The 27,532-nt window shown below is 41.7% G+C and overlaps 1 protein-coding gene across 1 annotated transcript; it reads right to left on the reverse strand.

Annotated features, from left to right (window-relative positions):
* LNX2 (ligand of numb-protein X 2) lies at positions 1-27,532 on the reverse strand. The gene is made up of 9 exons (XM_054384569.1): positions 27,132-27,532; positions 17,174-17,412; positions 15,929-16,128; positions 11,479-11,850; positions 9,897-10,043; positions 6,569-6,746; positions 4,623-4,854; positions 2,852-3,010; positions 1-136 (listed from the first exon to the last, which is right to left on the reverse strand). The coding sequence occupies exons 1-9, from the start codon at positions 27,530-27,532 to the stop codon at positions 1-3; spliced, it is 2,064 nt and encodes a 687-aa protein (XP_054240544.1).

The raw sequence follows: 27,532 nt of genomic DNA on the forward strand, positions 1-27,532 counted from the left end.
TTATATGAGGCTTCCAGGCCAGCAAATGACAGTTAAAGTTACTTTGTTCCTCTGCTCCTTCAGCATAGGAACAAGCGCAGAATGGCTCATTCCAACCGTGGACAGTCCATTTACAGCAACAATCATATCACCACACCTGAAAAACACAAAGAAGAAAATAACCCAAATGGTAACACCTGCTCTGCAGTAACTAGTACATGCTAACAAACAGCACTTCATTGCTGGTGACTGGTTTGCATCAGGTTGGAAGCGTGGCTAGGCTAAAAAAGCCAAAAGGATTAGATTTTAAGTCTGTTTTTATAACTCATCTGGGAATTTCCTAGATCACTAGCTTTCAATTCTAACACAAAGATAGTTCTGTATTAAGAGCTGACCTGCAGGGAAGCATGAAAAGAGTTGGAAAGATCTAATGGAGTCAAGAGAAGAAAATGGGACAGCATGTGCATGCCAGAAGGCTGTGTGTGTGGACTGGAATGCATTTACACCAAATGTGCCTTTACCATAGGAAGTGTAAGTAAAGCTACAGTTACCAACCACATTCCAACCAGGAACCTTGTTTTCAAGGGCTTATGATTTTGTCAAATTTAACCATTCAGCTTGAAATCTCTCTCAAACAATGGCTCAACTGAGAAGCTGTAGCATCTCTGTGGTTTTGAGGAACAGAAATCTGGGAGGGTGCTGTTTGATGGCCCATAGAAAATTGACCTCAAAGGGTTCAGCTTTGGTTTTTGCACACTTAAAAGAAGCTTCAAAAAAACACCTAAGTTCTTCCTAGGTTGAGCATGCTCTTCTCTGTGATTTGAGTTTGTTTGGCATGCCCCAGAGCAGCTGAATATGTCTCTGGATATCAGACAGGACTTTTCCTGAAACTGATCCTCACAACTATTGGAGGCATGAAAATGGATGGCAAACAGATGCTCTCCTGAGCTCTCCTGATGCCCTCTGCTAGGGCAGAGCAGAGAAAGAAGCAGTGGTGTGACCAACACCAGTCGAATGTGCCTTCAATAGCACTTCTCTACCTAAACCAAGGTACCCACCACCCAAAGGACAATGCTACAGTTCACTGAGTGGGGTCTCACTCATCCAGCCTTTCTGCTAAAGTTATTCACCCTTTATAAAATCACACCAGACAGATAATGTAGGCAGAAAACTGTCTTAACTATTGAACTTTAAAGTCATTTGCTTCCTTCCTTCCTTCCTTTCTAACCAAACAAAACAGATAATCTAAACAAAACAGAACAGCTTCAAAAAGCCTTGCCCTGGAATAAATCTTGGTGCAAGATCTAAGGAGCTCCCCCTTGCTGATGGTCCCTTTTGGTACATTTGAACAGAGTGTTCTATATCACAACATCACACAAGAGCATCTTTTTCCATTCCTCATAAGGGGGTCAGCGTGACCACAACCACTTTTCCTTCTTTTCAGGAACGATACTTGAATTTCCATTTGTGTGAATACTTCCAGTTATTAATTCTCCAATTGGAAATTATATACTTTGGGTTGAACTGAATTCTTTCATTTAATCCAAACTGTTTCCCAGTTGTCCACAAAAATCTAATTTTGTGTTCAGCCAAGCTATTTTTTAATTTATTTATGTAGCCATTGAACTGAAAAATCAATTACTGGCAAGGCTCTAGGCATAAGTACATTTTTGCTTAAGTTACTTTGTAAGTAAATCTACACGTAAAAAAATCATGCCATAAAACTTCAAGTTGCGTATTTGTTACTGCCACCTTCACATAAGGTCAGGTTATGAACAAGAGAACCTTTAACAGGAACTGTTAAGTCCTGGTTCTGAACTAATTCTACCTAATGCTAAGATGCATACACACATATTAGACCTCAGGGTTGAATCCAAATATTATATGTAAGTAGAAACATACAATCTTTAAGGTCAGGAAGGTCCTCAAGATGTCTGTAGTCCCACCTCCTGCTTAAAGCAAGGTCATCTGTGAGATCTGACCAGGTTGCTTAGGGCTTTGTACAGTCAAGTCTCAGAAACCTCCAAGGACAGAGACTGGGCAACCTGTGACACTGAGAGGTTCTCCTTATAACCTGTCTCAACCTCTTTTGCTCAGCTTGTGCCTGTTGCTCTCTTCCTCTTGTCCTGCAATTCTGTGAAGAGCCTGGGCTCCATCTCTTCAATAATCCCTTTGTAGGTACTGAAAGGGGCTGTTAGGTGCCTCTGAGTACACCTCTGCTCCCAGAGCAACTCCAGCTTGGCAAGTGCTTCAGCTCCCCTCACCTTGAGGGCCTCAGCTGAACATGCCTCCTTTATCAGTGTTTTTCCTGCCACCTAATGACTCTCAGAGCACTAACATAGGGACTTGGTTCCTTAGTTGTCTTTCCAGAGGTACTGACATTTTTGTCTACTTTCTTGCCTTTCCATCAAAGCAGCAGTGCCCATCTTCAGTACCAGTGGCTTCTGAAGGCTAGATGAAAGGATAAATTAGCTTTCCCCATTTTACAGAAGTTCTAATTTTTCAGCTGTACTCTAGGAACACACAAATGTTACGAACTAGCTAGTCCTGCACACAGTCATTTGCGATGTCTCTTGGCCTAAAGAAGCCAGGAAGACGGAGGCAGCAAGTGACATCAGCACAACAGTCAGGGAGGAGGATGGGAGATGGCAGAGGTGCCAGCACAAGCACCATCTCTGACAGACATCCTTTCTCCATCAGCAGCACCCTGTACTACCCCTGCACCACCCTCATCAGGGAGGCAAAGCCCTAATTGGTCTTCATGATTCCCTCAGCATGAGATGCTACAACGAATTTCCTTAAGTAATCAGTTGCACCAACAGGTAACTATTTAAAAGTGATGATGATGATTACTATTATTATTTTAGCTTACTTTAATCTTCCATCAAAATAGGCAGGAGTTCCAAGAACAATGGTTTTAATGAAGAAAGGCTGGTTCGTGTGGTTCTCCTCGTAGCCACCGACGATGCTGAAACCCCAGCTGCCCAAATTGCTCCGCCGCAGTACTACGTCATGGCAGCTATGTAGGCAGCTGTGGAATGAATAGTGAGAGAAAAAGCCATGTAGACCACACAGAGGTATTTTTATAGTAGGCACAACACCTGCTGTCACATCATTACCACTGTGCTAAGTGTGGAAGAGAAGGGAAGGGATGGTGGTTAGACCTCCGCTCCCACAGTAATTTTGCAATATTCAAACCGATTACCAAGAATGCCCACAATCCTGAGACTGAAAAGTCTTTTAGAAGAAATAATGTAGTGCTAAAATAATCATTTAAACAGTTAACTCTGTAAACTGACAGTAACAGAATGGCATTTGAGGGATTTCACAGGTAGCAAGAATGTGGGTAGAAAATGGATACCTGATGTGTTTAGCTTGAAAGTCAAAAATGCAACAAGCTTTTCTTCTGCCCCCGTCAGTTTAGGCACTCTACACTGATGCATCACCAGTAATGAAAATATGTATGATTAGCCATTTTATGACACAGAATGTAAATAATTCAGATCATGCTTCAGTAACTATATTGGTATATGTTATCTCCCCCAGTGAAATTTAATTACTGCCAAGGAAGTTGGCAGTAACTGTAACTTCTGGGGGAAAAAAAAAAAAAAACAGAACACAAAGACCCCATAGAAATTAAATTTGGGGAAAAAAACGATGCCAAGTTCTTTACCAATATAAACACTCCTTTAACAAATAGCAGCACAATGCATTGCATAACTTCAGGAACCACACGTGGGCATTTTTAGTATGTATACAAGCAATAAACCACTGCTGAGGCACGGAAAGGAAGTATGTCTACCAAAGCTGAGAGCTGTTTACTGACATTAGGTAATTGAAGAGAAACTAATTGCTAGAGGACCTCAGAAAAAGTGGGAAATCTTTGGAGGGCCAGTTCTGTTATCTTCATCTGCGTTCTGCTACCAATACACCTTGTTCTTGTGGTTTTATGCTTAAACTACAGACCTGAGAGTGGTAATTATCAAGAGGGAGAGGAATTAACCTGAATGCCCTGACTGAAGTTAATAACACTATTTGTTGTAGTGAGAACTATTCTTGATAGCAAGCTAGCACTGGAACGAGCTTATAGGTGTAGCCACACGAGAGTGAAAAACAGGACTGTAAAAATGAAACACAGTGATGTCCAGCAGACTGCAGATTAGTTAGGAGGAGGGAGCTCACTGCAAATCTTGATGAGTTTTTGTGTTTGACAGAGACAGCAGTCTGCTCTTGAAAAAATCCATAGGGATCTGTAACTACAGACCAACTTGTGTACAAGAGGCCCGTGTCAAGAGCCTGTCAGAACGGCAAGTCTGATCTGATATTCTATAATTGTTGTGTTTTTATTAACAATCTCTCTGGTTTTAGATATTCTACAGAAAGTTACAATGTGGCTAAACCACAGAAAAGATGACTTGTGTTCATCCACATGGATAGTTACTATGGTTTGAGAAGAGAGAAACCCAGTTTCCTAAGGAAACACTGCTCCTGTTCACAGTCTGATCTGTAAGCACACTGCCAAATGAATATAACTGAGATAGGCAGAAAGACAGGCAGATGTGCTGCAACTAATAAGGTCTCTGCTTTGTATCTCTCTTGGAATTAAAATAGGTAACTAATGACTTTATCAATTCATTCTGTACCTTGGAAGTCCCAACCACATGACCCATGATGGTGACCAGCTAGCATCATATTCATTTTCACTGATGGTACTCAATTGTTCTTCATTAGCCTGGGGCTGCTCTTCTACAATCTGGACTTCCAGGGCTTTCAGGGCAACTACTGAAGAGGCAGCACTAGCTTTCAGCATGGCCACTGCCTCGCTGTGACTCAGGTTAGTCAAATCGATGCCATTGATGTTCAGCAGCACATCACCTGTTGAAAGGTGCAAGAGAGAACACGTCAGTCTGTCAGAGCTACTCCTACCAACAGCACCTCCCATGCTAGGGTTTCACTTAGTACTGTGTCTTTGGAGCTGAGACAGCCGGGCATCGCAAATAGCTCCGAGGCCTTATACTGCTGGTTTGAAACACTAACGTACTGAGCTACCAACCTGGATCAGTACCATTTGTGCCCACATAACAAATACTGTGGCTTGTTTAATGTATCACCTTGAAAATTTGAGACAGAAATTACCTAAGCACCTCATAATCTCAGCTACCTGCAACTGCTATTGCAGATGCCACTTCATAATTGTTTCCAGTGACAGATTTCAGGTCCACCCTAACTTTAAAAGCGAAGGAAGAATGATGGAAGGAACAATAGAGACATCACAAAATAACCAACTCTTGTAGGTAAGTGAGGCTCTTTTTAGGTCTTTTACTTTTTCTAACTTGTTACTCAGAACAAAACAGAATTCAAAATCTACTGCAAAAGTTGACACAACACACTATAAAGAGCAAGCATCTCTGCAAAGATAATCATTAAAAAACACTGTCGGAGTTTTATTTTACTTCAGAATAATTTATAAAAGCTTTGAGATTAAATCAAGAATGTTATTTACTGTCCAAGAAGTGACAGACTCCTCTTTCACACAATGTCTCGCTCACTGATGAAAGCCAGAAAAAACAAAGCGAACGTGTGAACACTTGGGCCACATTTGGAATGAGACTGATTTTTTTAAAAGCTTTTTGCTTTCCAGGGAAAGCTACAGTTGAGGTGCAGAGTAACTTGAAATCACATTTGCAGCTGCTGTGGCTACTTTATGTTACACAATGAATGATCAATTGCAATTCTTAAATCAAGCGAGTTTCTCATAGTAGTACAGAAAAAGAAAGAATATCCATTGGTACGTGGGTGCAAAACTCCCTCTCTCAGAAGCATATAAGAATGCTCCCACACTGTTCTTTTTGAATTTGCAATCTGTGAAGTTTTTCCCCCTACATTTCTTTCCTAGGAATCTGTAATTCAGTGAACTCTGAGTCACAGAGATCCCATGGGCAGCCTTTGTTTTGCCTAAGACACAATAGGTTTTAATCACCAAATGCTTTGCTATCGATCAGGCAGGGCGGCCTCACCTACACTGAGTCTGACCTCCACCACTAAGTTACATTCTGCAAAGCCAAGGAATACTGATGGGTGCAAAGCCAAGCTGTCCCAGAGGATAAGGCAGCATTCAGGAGCCAGGGTCAACCCTAATGTAGATTCAGAGGTAAAGAGCACGGGTGAGCTGTGACCTGTCATCAGAGCATCTCTGCTGGTCAGATATTACACTGAGGAGCACAGATTTCTCAGAGAGAGATGGAGACCAGTCCACCACGTTAAACACAAAACCAGGATGTGTGCATAGCAGTACAAACAATTGCACCAGACCCTCAGCTCAGGGGATCACTGTCAGCATTAAAGAATTTAACCAAGCATTTCCTGGTCTTAGCTGCTTCTCCTGCTATCACTCTCTAAACATCCTTTTCCTAGAAGAGGTGGAAGTGTGATACTAAATACTTTGTTTCCATTACTGAAACATGAAGCATCATCCATCAGCACTTCCCTGCGTTTGTGAAAAGTTTTCTGACAGCACCTGACTTCAGGGCACGTACCCATCACACAACAATCAGAAGCCACCCATGCCACCAGGAAAGCCAAGCCCCACCTCGTTTAATCCTGCCGTCTCTTGCCAAACACCCGTGAGGCTGCACACTCGTCACAAAGATGGGCAATTCGCCACTTTTGCTGCCTCTGCCTCCTGCCACTGTCATTCCCAGAGATTCATGTGGCTCTTTTTTCACAGTAATGTGCTTTTCTTGGCATGTAACACACTGGGAGAGATCCTGTTTGACAAGGATAAATAACATAGTTAAAAATAAAAATAAAAAAAACAAACCACAACCGAAACAAAACACAACTAAATTGTGGGTGGAGGGAGCAGAGGGCTTAAGGTCCTCTAGAGAATCACTGACAAAAATATTAGGAAAAGAAGTTATTTTAAAATAAATTTTTAAAAGCACAACAGAGTTTGCTGGCAAGATTCACTCTAATTCATTCTATGTGGAAGGAACACAGAAAACTGGAATCAAGTTGGAGTGATTTAAATGGGGATCTGGAGAAACTATTTATACAGAGATAGGGGAGATCAAGTCAGGATTGTGTTGGAGTGAGTCTTGTGTAACTTTGGAATAGCAGTGATTTGAGGATCATTAACACTAACAAATCATGGAATTAGATGATACAATTCTCTACCAACACTTAGTCAATAATCAATAATTTGTTACAATCAAACACAGTGATTCAGTTAAAGATTCAATAAAGTTTCTACATTAAATCTCATATAGACACACATACAGACATAGAGGTTAACCTATGATTAAGATGTTTCTTGTCTGCAGATTGTATTTTGGTACTTTATAACCTTTGAACATCCTGAGATCGAATTATAGCGAATTACTCACTATAATTCCTTCTTTGGTGGTGATCTTGGCTGGAAGTGAGGAAAAAGTTCTTCACCATGAGAGTGGTGAGAGCCTGGAATGGGTTGTCCAGGGAGGTGGTTGAGGCCCCATCCCTGGAGGTGTTTAAGGCCAGGCTGGATGAGGCTCTAGCCAGCCTGATCTAGTGTGAGGTGTCCCTGGCCATGGCAGGGGGGGTGGAACTAGATGATCCTTGTGGTCCCTTCCAACCCTGACTGATTCTATGATTCTATGATCTTCCATTTGTGAAAGACAGGTTGCTGCCTCATGCAATCCCAGAGAGCTCCAAAGGGCCTCACTCTAGGATTGATATTTATAGGGTCACAAGATGATTGGCCAGTTTTGGGCTCCCCAGTTCAAGAGAGACAAGGTTCTGCTGGGGAGAGTCCAATGGAGGGCTACCAAGATGATTGATGGACTGGAGCATGTGCCCTATGGGGAGAGGCTGAGAGCCCTGGGGCTTTTTGGTCTGGAGAAGACTGAGAGGGAATTTAATAAATGTTTATAAATATTTGAGGGTTGAGTGTCAAGAGAGAGGGGATAGGCTCTTCTCAGTTGTACCCTGTGATAGGACAAGGGATAATGGATATAAACTACAGCACAGGAGGTTCCACCTCAACATGAGGAGGAAGTTCTTCACTGTGAGGCTCACAGAGCACTGGAATAGGCTGCCCAGAGAGGTTGTGGAGTCTCCTTCTCTGGAGACTTTCAAGACCCATCTGGATGCATTCCAGTGTGACTTGTACTAGATTCTATGGTCCTGCTCTGGCAGGGGGTTGGACTTGATGATCTTCAGAGGTCCCTTTCAACCCCTAACATCCTATGATCCTATGACTTTGGTCAGTATTTTTCCAACTCTGGCTGCAATTCCTGTCAGGTGATATTGGCAACTTTCAGAGTGGGCTTCAGATCTGGATGGGAGGGGTCTTGTGTATGTTTCACAGGCAACAGGAGTTCCAGGTGTGGTTAGGGAGTACCTGATCCCAACCCACTGTATTTGCACCAGGACAAGAAGGTACCAGACTGTCTCAACTCACTGCCTCAGCAGGCAAGGTCAGAAGGTGCCTGATTGTCCCACCCCACTGCACTTGCAACTGAAACAAGAGCAATGCTGGGCCCTCTGCCCTTGTAATTAAAGCATGAATGATGTTGCTGGGTGTTGACATCGTGAGGCAGCCCAGGGTGGGGTGGTCTTCACCACCACATCAATACGCCCCAAAGCTATACTCTGGCACTTGAACAGAATGGTTTTAAAAGGACTAAAGAGTACAAATTTCTTCACATTTCCCCTGCCTTTTCTCTAGGAAAATGGCAACACTGCATTCGTGGATTTCCAGTGCCAGATACTCCTTTGACTCACTCTGCTCCTCATATATACATGTTACTCACATACATACGTATGTATCTATCTGTTATATACATACCATAGCTTATAAAGGCAGCTCCTTCTTAAGGCTTTAGGGCTAAGTGGCTGGTGCCATGCAATTATATAAACGTTTTTTAAGCCACAAGATTTCTAAACCAACTGTAGATTTATCAGAGAGAGGGAAAGAGAAATGGTTTTAAAGATGGGGAAGGCCCACTTGTGGTTACACAGGACTTTGAAAGAGTATGTGGTATTAATATACGAGGGAAATCAGCTCAGCCAATAGATCAGCTTTGGAACTGTGATATGAACACAACCTAAGCTGGCAGATGGAAAGCAGGTTCAAACTCTGTAATCACTAGGACATAACGAAAGAGCTCAGAGGGTTGTGGTCAGTGGGGCAGAGTCTAGTTGGAGGCCCATGGCTAGTGGTGTTCCCCAGGGATCAGTATTGGGTCCAGTTCTGCTCACCATCTTCATCAATGACCTGGAGAAAGGGACAGAGTGTACCCTCAGCAAGTTTGTTGATGATACCAAACTGGGAGGAGTGGTCTGACACACTAGAAAGCTGTGCTGCCATTCAGTGTGACCTGGACAGGCTGGAGAGTTGTGTGGGGAGAAACCTGCTTAAATTCAACAAGGACAAGTGCAGAGTACTGCATCTGGGGAATAATCCCATGCTAATCTGCTGGAGAGCTGCTCTTCAACATGCTCTTTATACACTGGATGGTGTGCACCACACCTCCTCTTCTTGCTGGTTGGAGCCAGCACAGTGGCAACAAAAAAATAATGTTCTTGAATGCCAGCTCTCCCATGCAGCAGTAACACGTGACCAACTGTCTTAGATAAGTCTAAGTTCTATGAGCTCAGAGAACTTGCTGATTTCACTGCAGTCAGCAAATAAAAAAAAACAAAAACAAACCCCAAAAAATTACTGAAAAGATGTTGCATATCGTTTGTTCCCACTCCAAACATGATGTAGAATTTGAGTACCTGGAAGTTGTCTTTTAAAGAAAACCAAAAAAAAAAAAAAAGAGGACAAAGGTAGCTGTAAAAGAAGACATAACCCTTTCTTCCAAACTTGGCTTACTACACACTTAGATCTTCACAAAAGTAAATCTGCATTTATACCTCCTGGAAACACCAACCTTATGTGAGTTGGGTCTGCTGTGAAACAGTTGCTGGGACTGGTGCTGGTGAGAGTTGCTGTTGTGAGTCCCTGTGTCTCGGATAATACTGACCGTCTGTGACTTCAGAGGTCTAGAGATGATCAAATTCACTCTCTCCCCACTAGCCTGTTAAATACATAAAACAAAGAAGTCGATAGGATAATGAGTATTAGCAGAGATGGAGGAAAAAGCATGATGAAATATGAAACATGACAACAGAAAAAACTTGTTTTCCACTTCCTGGGGGTGCCACAAACTGCTTAGACTTGCAAAGCCCCTTACTTGCTACTTGCTGCAATTCCCTCCAGAATGGAGGTGATAGTAACACTCCTTTTCCTCTGATGTTACATTTACATCAGCTGGAAATCCTTTGCCAAAAGGACTCAATTCTCCTTGCAGCCTCTGTGAACTTCTGCAACGTGTAGCAATGTAACAAAGAAATGCCTGCGTGATGGCTCCAGGGTCTGCAGATTTTGGTCAAAAGCTCTGAACGCTTCTGGGAGACTTCCCAAAGAGACTTCCAAGGAAGATGTTATCTATGAGCAGACTATCAAATTCTTTGGGGTTTGGGGAGTATTAGAAGACTCAGTTACCAGATGTCTATTCTAACTCAGACACAGTTTTCACCAAAATCCCATCAGCAGGAAGCTGCAATGTGCTGTGGATGTTTCCTTACAGACTGGGAAAACGGCATGGAGTAAAGGTTTTCTTGTGGGAACAGGGAAGTGTCCTATGTCAGACTGCATCAAGCTTTGGCTAGTATTTTTTTCTAGAACAGAGACAGACATTGAGAACAGCCCTTTCCTGAACACTCAGAAAATGAGTTTTACTGCACAAGACTCAGGGAAGACTTGTAGTTTTTCTTCCCAGCTGCTATCTGCTGCCTCTACAGTCTGACAAATCCCCTTCCTGTTTTAACCCCAACTCCACAAACAGGAAAATCAATACAAGACAAAGTCTGCTTTGGTAGAGTTTACTGAGAGATTAAAAATACATTCACAGTACATATGTATATACATAAATATAATAACAATGCTCTTTTTCTGCTAAAGAACACGCTATATAGTACTCTCCTTGCTCACATACACAGCTTTCTAAATTTCACACTGCATGGCAGGGAAGAGTAATGTACTTTTCACTTCTGAGGAGGTGAAGTTACCTGCCAGCTGCTAAAGCAAACCCTGTTTTGCACTATTGCTTGCAGAACATAAATCACAGAATCAACCAGGTTGGAAGAGACCTCCAAGATCATCAAGCCAAATCGATCAGCCAACCCTATCTAATCAACTAGACGATGGCACTAAGTGCCTCATCCAGTCTCTTCCTAAACACCTCCAGGGACGCTGACCCCACCGCCTCCCTGGGCAGCCCATTCCAATGGGCAATCACTCTTTCTGTGAAAAACTTCCTTCTAAGGTCAAGCTTAAACTTTCCCCTGCACAGCCTGAGCAAATTGCATCACTGAAGGCTTTTAGGCATCACACAAGCTGCTCTGTCCAGGACAAGCTCTACCCCAGGCTTTTCCCAGGAGAAAAAGCCTCACGTAGGGAATGCACCTTACCTGTATAACCTGAGCAGCAAGCTCAGGCGTCCCATGCTTCAAGTCGTGTCCATTAATTGCAAGCACGCGGTCGTTGCTGCAGAGCCTGCCGTCTTGAGCAGCCAAGCCCCCTTCCAAAAGGTCGAGAATGAAAACCCCTGGCTCATCTGTCCTGCGCACCAGCTTAATGCCGAGCTGCTCGCTGGAGTCGCGCTTGTGCAGCGTCACCTGGAAGCTGTCCTCCCGGGGGGAGCTGGCGGCGTCAGCGTGGTTGTGCGTGCGGCTGCCGAACCGCCGCTCTCTCAGCACCGTCAGGTGCAGCACCGAGCAAGGCTGGGAGAGCACGGCTCGAGCGTGGTTGTGAGACACGTTGCTTATGTCAAAGCTGTTCACCTGCAAAAGAACAGCAGAATCAGAATGATGCGTTCTTGTGTTCAGTTGTTCCTAACTATGGAAACAAAGTGCTTTCCAAACTCAGCTCAGAGCTCGCTGCAAAACCAGCCTTGGAGCAACCCACAGATCTGACCGTGCCAGGATTCCTCTCTTGTCCTTCCATCCTTTCCTGCAAACCCACCTTGGCCACTCAATATACAAATCTATTTTTAACTTGGAAAAGACCCTTAAGATCATCAGATCCAACCATTAACCTACCACTACCAAGTCCACCACTAAACCACATGCCTTAGCACCAAGTCTATGTTTCTTTTAAACACCTCCAGGGATGGCGACTCAACCACTTCCCCAGGCAACCTGTTCCAGTGTTTGTAAACTGTTTTGGTGAATAAAGTTTTCCTAATATCTGATATATAACCTCCCTTGGTGCAACTTTAGGCCTTTCCCCATATATGTGACATCTCTATAATGGAAAACACTCCGGCATCATAGTTGAAGGTTTTTGTTCTCATGGTCTCCTACACTTGTCTTTAGACTTTTATGCTGTTTATTCTCCAGGACATGTGTTGTCAGGGTTGAGTTCCACATCACTTAAAACTAATGGCTATAAAAACCCTCCAAATCTCTGAAGTTCATGTCTAACAATAAGTCAGAGATTTAGACTTGTAATGTGCAACACTCAAAATTCAATTGTAAATGGAAAGTACATTAAATCTTGGGGTGGAGTGACTGGAAACTGTCCATAAGAAAAGAACGTGGGGGCGTTGGTGGACAGCAACTGAATGTGGGCCAGCAGTGTGCCCAGGTGGACAAGACACCAGCACCCTGACCTGCATCAGCAATAGTGTGGTCAGTAGGATCAGGGAAGTGATCCTGCCCCTGTACAGGGCACTGGTGAGGCCACACCTTCAATACTGGTTTCAGTTTTGGGCCCTTCACTCTAAGAAAGACATTGAGGGGCTGGAGCATGTGCAGAGAAGGACAACAAAGCTGGTGAAGCGTCTGGAGAACAGGTGTGATGAGGAGCAGATGAGAGTCCTGGAGCTGTTCAGGGGGACCTCTGGATCTCTGCAACTTCCTGAAAGGAGTTTGGAGCCAGGTGGGGGTTGGCCTCTTCTGCCACAGAACAAGTGACAGGACAAGAGGCTTCAAGTTGCCCCAGGGGAGGTTTAGGTTGGAGGATGAGGAACAATTTTTTCCTCAAAAGAGTTGCAGAGACTTGGAGATGTGGTGCTGAGGGCCTTGGTTTAGTGGTGACCTGGTAGTGCTGAGTTGATGATTGGACTTGATGATCTTCTGTGATCTTAAAGGTGCCTTCCAGCTCAAACAATTCTGTGCTTCCCTTCCTATAACCAAGAATTGTTTGTTAATGTGGCTCATTGATATGAAGCTCAGTAATCTTCAGTCTTGTCTTGTGCTATAAAGTTAAGATAAAAATTGACAGTGCAATGAGGTCTGGCAGAAAACAGGAGCACCACAATAAACAGCACAAAAGCTGTATTTGCCTTATTCTGTGAGAAGGGGTTCAAAGTTAACACTGAAAATTCACCCTTAGCATGTATTATTGCTCCCTGATTGAGGAACCCCTGCCCCAGAATTTCAGCAGGTAGAAGCTAACACTGAATGGACTATACTGATCTGGTCCCTGTGCAACCTAATTAAGTAGAAAGATAAACTTGCAACTTCCCACCATCTAGCAGCAATATAAACACTTAGAAAGAAGAAGAAAAAAACCTCAACAAAACAAAAACAAGAACCCAGAAATCTAGGTACAATAGCCACCACATTTACATCATGCTTCCGACAGGTTGGTGCCAAACCATTTGGCTGTGGTGTTTTCAGCACAGCAAAGGGATGGCTGCAACAACCAGTACCCTATCCCTGTGAGAGGCTTCCACTCCAGCAGTGAAGGTAGCACTCACTGAGCCACCTCCACCCTCAAGTCTGATGCTCACTACAAAGCCACTGCTTTTGGCAGCACCATGAGCTCAGACACTGAATCACAGCCATGTCCTGGTCTGCTACTGCCTGGAGACAGGCTGTAACCTTGAGCAGAGGGATAAAGAGGCGCAGCTAGGAGAAATAACATTTAGAACTGCTACCAGCAAAACTCACTAGGGTTAATCCATCAGAGCCTTTAAATTAAATCCAGTTATATTTTTAGCTGTTGCTAGCTAAAGTAAATACATAAAATATGGAAGCATTCAAAGGGCACAGAAGAATATATGCAATAAAATGTAATTCTTCTTTCTACAAGGCAGTTCATAATTTCAGAATAAAACAGCCTTAGCATTTCTTGGGGAAAGACATTCTCATTAGGACATGTTTTACATGAATTACAGTCATAGTCCAGCAGAAAAAAGGGACAATTTGTGGAGCACTTTGAAAATGTTAGTCACCTATCTATACCTTGCAGACAGCGTACACTTTTATGCAGCTGTTACAAAACGCTGTTCCCTCGGATCTTAAAAGGGTAATATTTCTTGTTTGACTGGGCAAGAAAATGCTGAGTTTCACCTCACAGTCCTTTCTGGCTTTCTTTTCACTCTTTACTGCTCATAAAAGCCTCTCAAGACATTTTTGGAAACGTCCAACTGAACGAAGTGTGCATGCTGAGCTGCATCTAACTGTGCTTAATTACAGCTGGCAGAGACCGAGCCTGCTCGTTTTAATACAACAGCTCAGCACCTGCACAGGTAAATTCAAAGCAATAAAGATGATGTATCTTCCAAAAGGTTTGGCTTTTGTGTTATGAATCTCTTCCTCAGCATGACAGAAGGATTGTCATGGACATTCTTCTAGCATCTGACAGCTTCAGTGCCACACATTGATAGAGAAGACTCACTGCTGCTTATAAATCCTATTTATAGTCAATTTATTGCCACTTAGAGCTTTGGAAACTATAATTGACACCTGCCCAAACAGCAATCATTCACAAAGCTTCACTGGAGCTCAAGCTCCCTATTCTAGCAATCAAGGAGAGCCCTTGAGTATCAAAATAAATTAGGCAGCATTCAATCAGTGTCTGCAACTGCTTGTTAAAAAGGCAACATTTTGGAAACCTCTTGGGTTGTGTTCTTGGCCAGCCACTATGCTATGAGAGTAAAAAGGCACAATTCTCAAAAGGGACTTTATCTTCTGAAGTGCAAACTAATTTCATTCCAAGGGTAACTACAGTATTTAAGCTACTTCTACCAGCTTGATTTCAAAAACATGAAATGATACTAATTTTGGACTGATCTTAGGCTATCAGATCAAAAGCAAACATTGTTACTGAAGTCATTCTGAAATGATGACAACCTATTTTTAATCATGCCACTTGAAACAAATATAAAAAAGTCAGAGGACTGCCTTCCTTATGTAGAACTCAGAGACATTCTTAAGGGTCCTATATACAACCTTTTCCCCTAATATAAAAATTAAAATTCCCAAATTATGATTTGATCTTTTTACACTGTCTGTGCCTAATTACCTTAAACCCTAGCAAAAATACACAATCAACTTGAATTTTAACTTTTTTTTTTTTTTTGAGTATTTAGAGCACGTTGTTTCAAGTCATGCCAATGAAGAACATCACTGACACCTTTGCACATACTGCAACATGCAGGTCAACTGCCAAGACTGTTGGAAGGTAACAGTGAAGCCAGATTAATATATCAGATGACGTCAGCCTTACAACACAGAAATTGCTTTTTACATAGGACAAGTTATGCCAACTTGCTAGCCAGAAGTAACCTTGGGTTCCTTCTGAAAGCATGCATAAAGCTGAAATAAAGACCAGGTCCCACAACATCTAAAACCAGAAAAATGAACTCATACTTCCAATACTGATAAGAGATACCAAGGAGGAAAAACAATCCCAGGGACTGGTCTGACAAACAACATAAAGCATCATAACCAAAGGCACTAGAACAACAGGCTTTGCTCTGAATAATGATTTGTCTTCCAACTGATAATTTTAAAGCTAATATTTACACAACAAAGTCTGAAAAGGAAAATCTCCCATCTCATTTAACAGGTAGTTCTGCAAGGACTGAATCGAAAGCAAGCAGACAGAATACGTCATTAGGTTGCATACTTGAAGTATTTGGTCTCCAGCAAGAAGTCTTCCATCTCTGGCAATGATCCCATCTCGATAAACCTCTTGAATGACAATGTTGATCAAAGGCGTTTCATTGCCACCCACTATGCTAATTCCTAATTCGATGTAAGGATTGGACCGATGAATTTCAATCGTAGTGATCTCTCCTTCAGGCAAGGTAGGTGGCTGTTGATTTGCTGCCAATTATTGTATAAAAAGAAAGATGATTAACATCCTTTACACCTTATTCACCTTCGGTAAAGCAAATCACCAAAGGACAATGTAGACAGGCCACACAACAACAGTTTAACAACAAACTAAACTAATCCAGTGCAACTGGATCAGTTCCACTACTTGTTGGATCACTTAGCTTTTTAGGAACAGCTCTCTAACAACTAAGTAGCATCCATGTTTCTTGAAATGGCATTATTTGTATTGGAAAAGGATATTCTGAACCCTTTGGATTTTGTCTTTTATAGCAAATTTCATACTCTTAATTTCCAATTTGATCACTTGTGTATTCACATTTGATGATGGTAATAAATATGTGGTTTTGGGGCTTAGTCCATGGAGCAAAACTTGGTCATGACTCTTCATTAGCAGTTCTCACAACTGCACTAGGAGCTGCCATTGAGTGACCAGGTAAAGAGCCCATTTCTGAAGGAAACATGGAGACAACTAAAGGAGGGATGCTAAAAGATGGCAAAATACAGGGGAGAAAGAAGGGGACAGGACACCTTCCTCTGTGATAAGGCTAAATGCTTCCTCTCTAAAGTTCCAGTTGCTAGAGATGTCACTGCTCATTTGGTGCAGATGGATGCAGAAGTTACTCAGCTGCCCTTTTGCTCCAGCAGGGCAGTATTCCACGTGGGGGACGGATGCTGATCCAGTCCGGGGGGAAGAGGGGAAAAGAAATCTCATCCTAGAAAACAACTTTTGCAATTTTACAGAAAACACATTCCTTCCATCTCACTGCAAGGCCAGGGCACCACGGTATCATAAATGGTGATACAGCACCATGATCTCTGGCACACATTCTGAGATGTGTATTTCCTTCCTAACTGTGACCTTATCCCAGTTGTATACTTGCAGATGACCAAAACCCACTAACGTTTCTCCAGGACTCGCAAGAGAAAGCAGAAAACGAAGGTGGGCATTCATGGTTAGCAAGAGACAGGCTCTGACACCACAAATGTTTCCACATCAGATAAAAGAGGCTTGAGAAGATAAGTGATGACATACTGTCTGCTACTGTGCTCTCCTCAAAAGGCGGATTGTCGGTGCCGGGCTCGTCTGTCCACGCAGGAAGGGCGGGCGAGGTGAAGCTCTGCTCGGCTGGCACTATTCCCTGATCTGCATCTGAAGACAAACTGCTAGGCTGCTCTGTCCCACCAGGACCACTCTCACCCTCCGCTTCTGTTTGTGGCTTGCTTGTTTTCCTTCTCTCCAGAGCAAGCCTTCGATGAGAAGCCCCAGGACACCTGTAAAGACAATGTTTACACCATGCTTCAAGCCTGCAGCAATGTTTGTAGCACAAAACGCCTCAGGAAGTCCATCAAATGAAATCAGTCTTCTGCTAAGCCACAGCTTTAACTTAATCATAGAAAATACTAAACAAAATGGATTTTAAGGCCAAAACACGTTTAGAACCTCAAGACAATACTGCCTTCTTCGCAACACTTGTGCCACGTAGATTTTGGGCCATTAACTAAGTGTGCTGCAACACCTTCTGAATGTGGACTTACTCTGTTATGTACATTCCACTTTCTGGAAGATGACTTTGATGAAAATAGGACTGGCATGAAATTCCACAGAAGAGAAGCCCTGTTCAAAGACACATTTGGAGACCCACTGAAGCAATTTCCTTTCACCTTAGTAAGCCAAGAGAAGGAAGCATCACATTTTTCTGGGGTGATTCAGAGGAGGAAAGAGACAAAAATTTTATCTATATTGTCATCTAAACTATTAAAATACTGGAAAAATATATGCTTGCCTATGAGTTTGTATTAAAACTTCAGCAAAAGTAACAGCTCTGCTCATCATCTCCTCTTGAACTAGCAGGTGTTTCATTCTCCTGTCTCCTCTTTTTTATTCCTGACTTCACACAGGAGGTGCCATTTTTTGCTTTGCCTCATGCAACAATGCTCCATCAGCATTTGGTGCTTTTCAATATAAACTCTGTTATGTGAATTCCCATTATCCTTTTCTTTTTCTCCTTATGTTTAAAATCTTACAATAGTTTATTGCAAAGAAGGGCTGCAATGTTTCAAATTCATGGAAAGCCTTCGTTTACTGACAGGCACCAGTACAGGTTAGGGGCTGCCCTGCTGGAAAGCAGCTCCACAGAGAAAGACCTTGGAGTGCTGGTGGACAGCAAGTTCTCCATGGAACAACAATGTGCTCTTGTGGCAAGAGAGCCAATGGGATCCTGGGATGTATCAAGAAAGGTGTGTCCAGCAGGTCTACTTAAGTTCTCTTACCTCTCTACTCTGCCCTGGTGAGACCACACCTGGAATACTGTTTCCAGTTTTGGGCTCCCCAGTTCAAGAGAGACAGAGACCTGCTGGAGAGAATCCAACAGAGAGCTATGAGGATGATTAGGGGACTTGAGCATCTCCCCTATGAAGAGAGACTGAGTTCCCTGGGGCTATTTAGTCTGGAGAAGAGAAGACTGAGAGGGGATCTGATCAATGTCTATAAATATTTGAGGGGTGGGTGTCAGGAGGAGGGGGCCAGGCTCTTTTTGGTGGATCACAGTGATAAGACAAGAAACAATGGGTTCAAACTTGAACATAGAAGATTTCACCTCAACACGAGGAGAAACTTCTTTACAGTGAGGGTGACAGAGCACTGGAAGAGGCTGCCCAGGGGGGTTGTGGAGTCTCCTTCTCTGGAGACTTTCAAAACCCACCTGGATGCATTCCTGTGCAGACTACCCTAAGTGATCCTGCTCTGGCAGGGGGGTTGGACCTGATGATCTCTTGAGATCCCTTCCAACCTCTGATATACTGTGATACTGTGATACTGTGTGATACTGAGCGGCTGGTCTTACATTTATACTTAGATAATTGGATGTGTACATCAATCTTACATCTGCCTGTGTGACAGTTTTGCCAGTGTCTGCTATATCAATTCTTACAGTATTTGATGTCCGTAAAGTTCCTGCTTCTGCTGACTACCTGAAGATGCTCATAGCATAGCAGCGTCACAAAAAAGAAAAAAGAACGCTGTTGTTGAAAGCGCTCCCTGGTTGGGAACTTGACAGATTGTTGTAACAAAAGAAGAAATGATTTATTTCTCCAACAGTGTTAACAGAGTAAAAGACAGCAGAAGTCTAATGATGACCTAACTTCTTAAACCAGAGTGTTCTGTGAATCACGACTCTGTTCTGACATTCTGTGAAGGAGACTTGATAATTACATGGTTAGACTGTTTTGGTATTCAGCTCCAAAAAATGTTGATGAAGACATTTGCAGAACTTTTGTGATCCCCAGCAGTGTTATACATACATAAAGTGATTAATATTGATGTATGATTGACACATATGTCATGATAAGCATGTTTAGAAGAATAGCATAAGGTGACCCAAATGTTCTGTGAAATATGCATAACTACATAAGTCAGAGACAGTTCACATGATTAAATGACTCACTTGAGAAATCATTTCTTGGGGCTTTCCTAGAGGCCATCTTGTGGGTCATTTTGTTCTTCAAAATTAAGAAAGTGCAAGCACAGAAGATGAAAATTACTTGAAAGGTTTTGCATTGTGAACAAGTTTCTCCAATTTTAATGACGGAATACAGCTCTGCTTTGTGGGTTTGCCCAGGTAATATTCTCTATATTAAATCATTGGCACAGTGGCACCAATCAGGTAAGAAAGTTGGCCAGTCTCAGTTTATTCTGGTGGCCAGAGACACACAGTTACAGGTGAAACTCAGCAGCAAGTTTTTAATCGTTGACCATTTCATGATGCAAAACTCAAAACAAGAATCCCAAAATACCAAGAAAAGGAGAGATGTGATCCCTTCCCTCAAAGTTTCAAAAATACTTTAACTTGATGGGTTAGCCTCACACATCCTGAAATCTTAGCACTGGCAACAGGGTCAGGGGGAAAACGAGCTTCCAACTTCCAATATCACTCATTTCTGCAGCAAGACAGTAAGGGGTAAATGCTCTTGCAGAGGAAATCTCATCAGAGCTCTGATAGATGTGTGGTCACACACTGATCTGCAAGAGGTTAGGACAAAGCCACCCCAAACTACATGTCCTTGCTGTCCCTGAACTGCTCTGCTACAGGAGTTGGATTTTTCAGCAAAAAGGTGAATGAATAGTTCAAAACTAACAGGTAGAGAACCATACTTCATTCTCACTCAGTTTGGACAGCAGAATCCTGCTTTACTGGACTACTTCTCTGAATCAGATACTTCCTTGGGTACCTTCTACCAAAACACTACGCTGTTGCTACTTATGCAACTAGCTCACAAAATCCACAGATCCAAAGGACCTGGTGGAGATGGCAAAGCACACCTTGAAATTCTAATTATTATTTTTTTTTAAACTGTATCAAATCAGGACAGAAGAAAAATCACCCCCAAAGTGTCCTATTTCTGTCAAAACCTTCCGAACCACAGCCAGGTCCTCCTCCACCTTCCTTCACAGAGCACACTCACTCATCGTTACCTGGCAGCTGATAAAAGTCATGGTGCAAAATATAAATAGATTTGAGGCTTATTTTTGCCAGTGATATTTAATTATAATTTCAAAGGCTAATATCAAGAAATACAAACAGCCTCCTAAGCACACCTACTCATCTCAGTGGAATCCTTTTTGTGCAGCACTCTACAAGGCCAAAAAGAAAAAAAAAAAAATCCAGATTCTTCCCTAAATTAGCCAGTAATTGTAATAGACTATGACTTTCAGACTCGTATAGTGAAACTGCATTGCCAGGAAAGTAGCTGTCTGGTGGAGAAATTAATTAACAGGACGCCAATTCCCAGTATTGGAACCAAAGCACATTTAAGAAGATTTTTCATTTCAAGATAAAACAATTTTTACTGGCAGTGAGAATGTCACAAACAGCAAAACCACACAGTAGTTTTAACAGTTAAATAGCACCAATAAATCTTTAGACCTGTACATCTTCACTAATGTTGTTGTCATATATCTGGGATTAAAAGCATTTTGGACTAAATCTTGCAGCAAGTTATGTACACAGATGGATATCTTGGGATCAAAATGAGCATTAAAGATTGTTTTTATGGATACAGAAGCCCATTCTTATGGAACAAACTGCATAAATAAGGGCTGAAATGAGATTGAAATGTGTCTTGCATGAACGGCACTTCATACTTACCTACCAGGCCAAAATATCTAGGCTTGGACTGGGAACAAAAGCAGGAATAATTTTTAGACTTGGCAGAAATTATTTCCTTCCTTTCATGAATCAAGATGCTCAAGAGCAGAGATACTGAAACAACCAGCTAAAACAACTGAGGGATGTTATTTATCAGGAAACTCAAAGGCAGTTTGTCCTTTGGATGTAAAATGAGCTTCTGCTTATGTTCATCCACTCATTCCTCTCCTCCCTTCAACATCACCTTTTGCTTAATTCTGGATGGTGACATAGCGTAGCTTTTACCTTCAACTTCTATAAATCTATATCAGACACAGAAGAAAATGTTACTTTTTCTTTTCTTTTCTTTTTTTTTTTTTTTCCATAGCCAAGTCTGCTGGGTTTCTCATTTAAAAGCTGACTTCCTGGAACACGAGCAGAAATCCATCTCTGCAGATAAAAAGAGCTTTCATACAAAATTAAGATGTAGTTTACAGTGTATTCCATGAAATAACAGTAGGGACTCAAAAGACATATTTGCTCACTGACTACTGAAAAGAAAGACTTCATTGTAACTTACATCATCAGCTTCAGCCCAGTCTAGAGGTTTGATAAAAGCAAATATGCCAAAAAGCCTCAAACCGGTTGCCCTAACTTGTTCTCCAAGTAGAAGCTGAATTTAAGCAAAGACTGCAGAGAAGCAACCCAAATGCCTTTGATATTGCTCATAAAACTTTGCCAGCAAAGTGACCTCAAGCAGTAATTCTGGCAAGATTTGCAGCTGCAAGTCACAGTAAAACATGGTGCTGCTTTGGAAAGTTAAATGTTTGGGTCCTGTTTTTTCTTTAGCCAGAAAAAAAAAAAAAAAGAAAAAAAAAAAAAAAAAGAAGGGGGAGAAGGCAGGGGGGAAGGGAAGGGTTTGGGAGGAGTTACCTAGGCTTGGGAATTACAGAAAACTCAAGAAAAATAAGTGTGGATTTGTTGAACATTTCTCTCTCAGACCCAACAACTTGAGAAAACTACAAGCCAGAGCTGACAATGATCACAGAAAGATCCTTCAGCTTTCCAGCAATTGAAAGAGTCCATTGGGCATGAGGAAATTCTGAACCTGTTGCCTATCCACTCACTCAGGTGTAAGAAAAGACCTGTCAAAATAAGGCTAAATCCTACAGATGCTTTTCACTTCTCCTAGTGCTACAAAGAGCAGGGTAGGGACACAGTTAATATGGGACTGGGTGGGAAGAATCATAAAGACCAAAATAACTGGGATTGCCAAGACCTGGAATAATAAAATTCTGTTCTATACAATTAATTTTCACATGGATCTTATTCTCAATCCATATGCCTGGTGACTAACACACAGTGAATAACTCAAATAATTTCCTCAGTTCCTGAAAATAAGATCTATACAGAGTTCAACTTAACTTGAACTAAAATTGGCTTATTAATGCTAACATTGAAACATTTAGAAAAATGTTGCCATCCAAAATGATAACTTAAACCACCAGAAGAGAATATGGGAGGAGGAAATTGATGCCCAACTCAAAAGCAATACATAAACACAATACATAACCCTCTCATTAAAAGGTTATATGAATTTTGGAGTCTGTTTTTGTACAGTGGAATTTCTTCAGGTCTGAACAATCTGTAAGGATTCACTGAATTAAAATCATACACAGAAAAGTTCAATATTTTTTTTTTTTTTGGTCAGATTTCCTTCTGGTAAATTTACCTTTCATATTAGAAGCAGAACTGGCACTTTACTAAACATTAACAAATTTTCTGTATCAAATGACTGGGATAATCAGTGTAACTCAGTATTACTCATCTATTTTTTTCCTTTAAAACAGATTATGTGCATTGTGTTTAATTTTTAAAACCACAGAACTGAATCTGATGAAACTGAAGGACTGATAAGTCAAGAATATTTTCTTTATACAACAAAGTATCATGGAGAGCAATTAGTGACCATGAAGTAATCACGTTTGTGTCTCATGCCCCTCACCTCCTTGCTGGAACAGCTTGCAATGACCTTACACTCTGAGGTGCCTATGGATATGATGACATTTTCTCCCAGCTTTTCTGCTCAAATGGAGCTCATTAAAACAACACTGGAAAACCTAAGTGTGAAGGTTTGTAGACAGTGAAAATGAAGTAACCATACTGCATTTCTCAGAAATACAAAATAACTCTTGTAAGGGCTTGTTGAGATGGTTTATATTAATCTGTGCTGAAAATTATAATAATAATGGATTTGTTATTTCTTTCCTACAAGAAACAATCAGTACTAGAATTTTACTGGATTCACTAATCCATATAAAATGAAATTCAAACTATGCAGTTGCTGCCATCGTTTATGTCAGCAATGATATTTTACAGGTGTTGAGATGTTTGCAAATAAACTTAATTGAAAACTGTAAATTACCATATTCTCAAAATGCATATCAGCATCCCAAGACAGCAGAAAGAATTTAAAATGAGCAGTCTTCTGCAGCTGAAAGCTTTTGTTTTCAGCCTACAACCAGGAAAAGCTAGTGACTCAGCTCACTCAGATTTCATAATAACCTGGTGCATTAAGTAAATTAATATTTCATACATACCTAAAGAAAGCATACATTGTGTTCCATGTAAAAACAAATTATGTGGCTCTTTTGTAAATAGCCCAAAAATTATTCAAAGAGATGCCAACCAAAGAAAATCGACTGAAGAAGTGAGGGAGAGTGGGGAATAAGGATATGAACCAAATGTGCAGCAGGAGTCTTGTTAGCATTTTGTTTTTTATTAAAATCAAAACAATTTATTATTAGGATTATAAATTGAACAAACAGTTCGGCCTCCTTGCAATTCCCAAGGCATCATAAAGATCAGAAATTACTTTCCTGGAGGGGAAAAAACCCCAAGAGCCTAAGCTAGCAAGATAGCATGGAAACCATGTGAAGAAATAGAAAAAAAAAAAGGGGGGGGGGTGAGCACGAAGAAAACCTCAGAAAAGCTCCTAGTTTCCAGGCTCACCACAGTCCTTCATGCCCAAGGTCCTCCCAGGCTCTAAATCCCCAGGAGTCTTCAGGATGTGAATGTGAAAACCAGCATATTGGAAATACACACGTGAAAAAACTGTTTCCAAGGCAGGCAATGGCTGCTCTCTTCCCCTGCTCTGTTGAGCACTTGCCTGTGCACACACCCACATCATGCCTGACTCCTAGTCTCCTCCATGATGTCACCCTTCACCAAGGTGGTCTTCAAAAGTCTCCAAATGAACAAAGACCAAGACTTGGAAAGAAGTTAATGGGGTAGATCCATGCACCTCTCAAAAAAACCCTTACTATTCAGGTGGTTAGCAGTGTTGCTGGAACAGACTGAGGGCAGGCAGAGGAGGCACACAGCTAACAGTGCCCTCCTTCTGGGGAGGGTGACAGGAAAGGAAGCCTCTCCCGATCTTCTGGCAACCACCACTGTCCCTCCCTCTGGGCTCAGGGTGTTCAATCCTAACGTGGAGGGCTCTTTGCTGGTACAGATAGGATTACCAAACCATGAAACAGTCTCACAAAATGGGAAATTATTACAGGCTGTTTTTCAAAATAAAGACCAAAAATTAAAAAATAGAGTGAGCATCAAACTGAAAGAAAGCAAAGCTGGTAAGAACAAAGTCCATGACAAAGTCATGGAAATGAAAAGATCTCATCTCAGATGGTGATTAAGGAGAGTTAAGATTTGTACCATCCATTTTCATGAAGAGTCACCAGAAAATGTGTTTGTTTCTATGAATGCTGCTGACAGAACCACTGACATACAGAATGACATTTCCTTAGTGCCTTTTGTCTATGTACAATGGATCTGAACAATGCTTAATCTTATGGGCTTGATGCCCTTTTTTTTTTTCTTGAAGGGACACTTACACATTTTTCTGAAACCTCTCTGCAAAATGAACACAGGCTTTCAAATAGCAGCGAGTTGTACACAGGGAATATTTTCTGATTGCAGATGCAGTTCACCTGAACTGGATCCTTTGAAGTGAGATGCACTTCCTTCGAATATGTAACTCCCCTCTCTACATAACTCTTCACTATATTACTCTTAAAATTTCATAAATCTCTAAACAGTTTAAAGTTCATTGGTATAGACTTGCATAGTATTTTTTAGCCCTGACTCATTAATTCTACCTGGTTTTAGCTTTAACATTAGAAAAATGTCATTGTTTTAGGGAGGAGAATGAAACATCCTCATGTATCACAGTATATCAGAGGTTGGAAGGGATCTCAAGAGATCATCAGGTCCAACCCCCCTGCCAGAGCAGGATCACTTAGGGTAGTCCGCACAGGAACGCATCCAGGTGGGTTTTGAAAGTCTCCAGAGAAGGAGACTCCACAACCCCCTTGGGCAGCCTGTTCCAGGGCTCTGTCACCCTCACTGTAAAGAAGTTTCTCCTCATGTTGAGGTGAAATCTTCTATGTTGTAGTTTGAACCCATTGTTCCTTGGCTTATCGCTGTGAACCACCGAAAAGAGCCTGGCCCCCTCCTCCTGACACCCACCCCTCAGATATTTATAGACATTGATCAGATCCCCTCTCAGTCTTCTCTTCTCCAGACTAAAGAGCCCCAGGGATCTCAGTCTCTCTTCATAGGGGAGATGCTCAAGTGCCCTAATCATCCTCGTGGCTACACAGTACTGCACACATGGTAGGGAGGCAATTCCTTTGCTGAAGAACAAAGTGCACTGTTCTGCACAGTAGGAAGAATCATTCTATCTGAATTTGATAATCATAGAATACCAGGTTGGAAGGGATCACAATCATCAATCATCTGATCCAACTTTGTAACAGTCTCATTTACCTCTTTCTGTGGGGGTCCTTTAAATATTTAGAGTAGGATGGCATAAAGCAGAACTATAAAATTATTAACCATTCAAAATTAGCTCCTAAATATTTAGGTGCAGGTAATATTGGAATGTATCTCTCCAACACAAAATATCTCATGAAAGTTGCACCAAAATTTCTCACTGGTTGTGAGGTGATGAATTTCTACAGAACTAACAATGTGTCAAAAGTGTTTTATAAGCAATTAAAACAAAAAGTCCTAGAAATATTTAGGTGCAGGTAATATTGGAATGTATCTCTCCAACACAAAATATCTCATGAAAGTTGCACCAAAACTTCTCAATGGTTGTGAGGTGATGAATTTCTACAGAGTTAACAATGTGTCAAAAGTGTTTTATAAGCAATTAAAAAAAAATTCCTAGAAACTATATCATGCTCACATGATATATCATCAAACTTGTTCAGTAAGCAGGTTGTTTTTTTTTTTTTAAATCAGAGAAAAATAGAACTTGCAGGGGTCTCAAGAGATACCTTGTCCATCTGCCTACCTCAATTTTGTGCTTCCTGATAAAGTTTGGTTTAACACTTCTGAAAGTAAGAAATACACCACCCAAGGAATCTGCTCCAGTGCTGGACCATCACAAAAATTTTTTTCCTAAAATTTGAACTAAATCTCCTTTGTTCCTATGCACTATTTCCTTCCTCTTCACAGAGGGAGCTTGCATATTTCTCATTTTTCCCATCCCTCAGCCTTTTCCCTTATGATAAACAACCCCCATTAACTTTTTCTGCTAAATCATGGTTTCGAGACATCTAATGAATCACATCATCCTCCTCATGACTCTCTCCAAGTGTTCTCTATTTCTGGTGCAATGCCCAAAATGGGATCCAGTGCTCTAGCTGTGCACAGTTGCAGACTGACCATTTCCTGTGATCTTCTACTGTGAATTTAAAATCCACCCTCTCCCCAGTCCTGCCCCTAGTTTCTACTGCTACACAAAGTGACCTACCAAGCGTGTAAGGAACATGCAATGTAAGCATCTGCACCACTCACCTGTTTTTGAGATGTGCTGCCAGGTCACATCGCTGCATAACTTCCTGACACACAGAAGAGAAGGGGCACAAAACAAACAGTTTGTCTAACAGTTTATGAACAAGAATGCTGGATTTTTTGCAGAGTTTAAAATGAAGTCTTTTTCGATCCAGCGGGCAGAAATCCTTCTCCTGCAGAAAGTTCCTTAGGCACTTGTAGCAGAAAGTATGTCCACAGGGAGTGTCCAATGGCTGCAACAAGGGCTGAAGGCAAATGTGGCAGACCAAGTCATCATCCACTTCATTTTGGTAGTTGTAGAGGTGGTTCTCCCTTGTCCAGTGCTGCTGGCCACACTCGAAGCACAGAGGGTTCAAGGAGGCATTCTGCTCCGCTGAAGCCATGTCATCACCTGTAGTCCCCAT

This window comes from Indicator indicator, chromosome 1 (genome assembly GCF_027791375.1).
Source record: "Indicator indicator isolate 239-I01 chromosome 1, UM_Iind_1.1, whole genome shotgun sequence".
Classification (NCBI taxonomy): Eukaryota; Metazoa; Chordata; class Aves; order Piciformes; family Indicatoridae; genus Indicator; species Indicator indicator.

Excerpts from the sequence above, each read along its gene's own strand:
- LNX2 (XM_054384569.1), bottom strand. The coding sequence starts at position 27,532 with ATGGGGACTACAGGTGATGACATGGCTTCAGCGGAGCAGAATGCCTCC. Across the intron at positions 16,129-17,173 it reads GGAGAGCACAGTAGCAGACA|CAAATCAACAGCCACCTACC; the intron begins GTATGTCATCAC and ends AATAATTGGCAG. Across the intron at positions 3,011-4,622 it reads ATGTGGTTGGGACTTCCAAG|CTGCCTACATAGCTGCCATG; the intron begins GTACAGAATGAA and ends TTCATTCCACAG.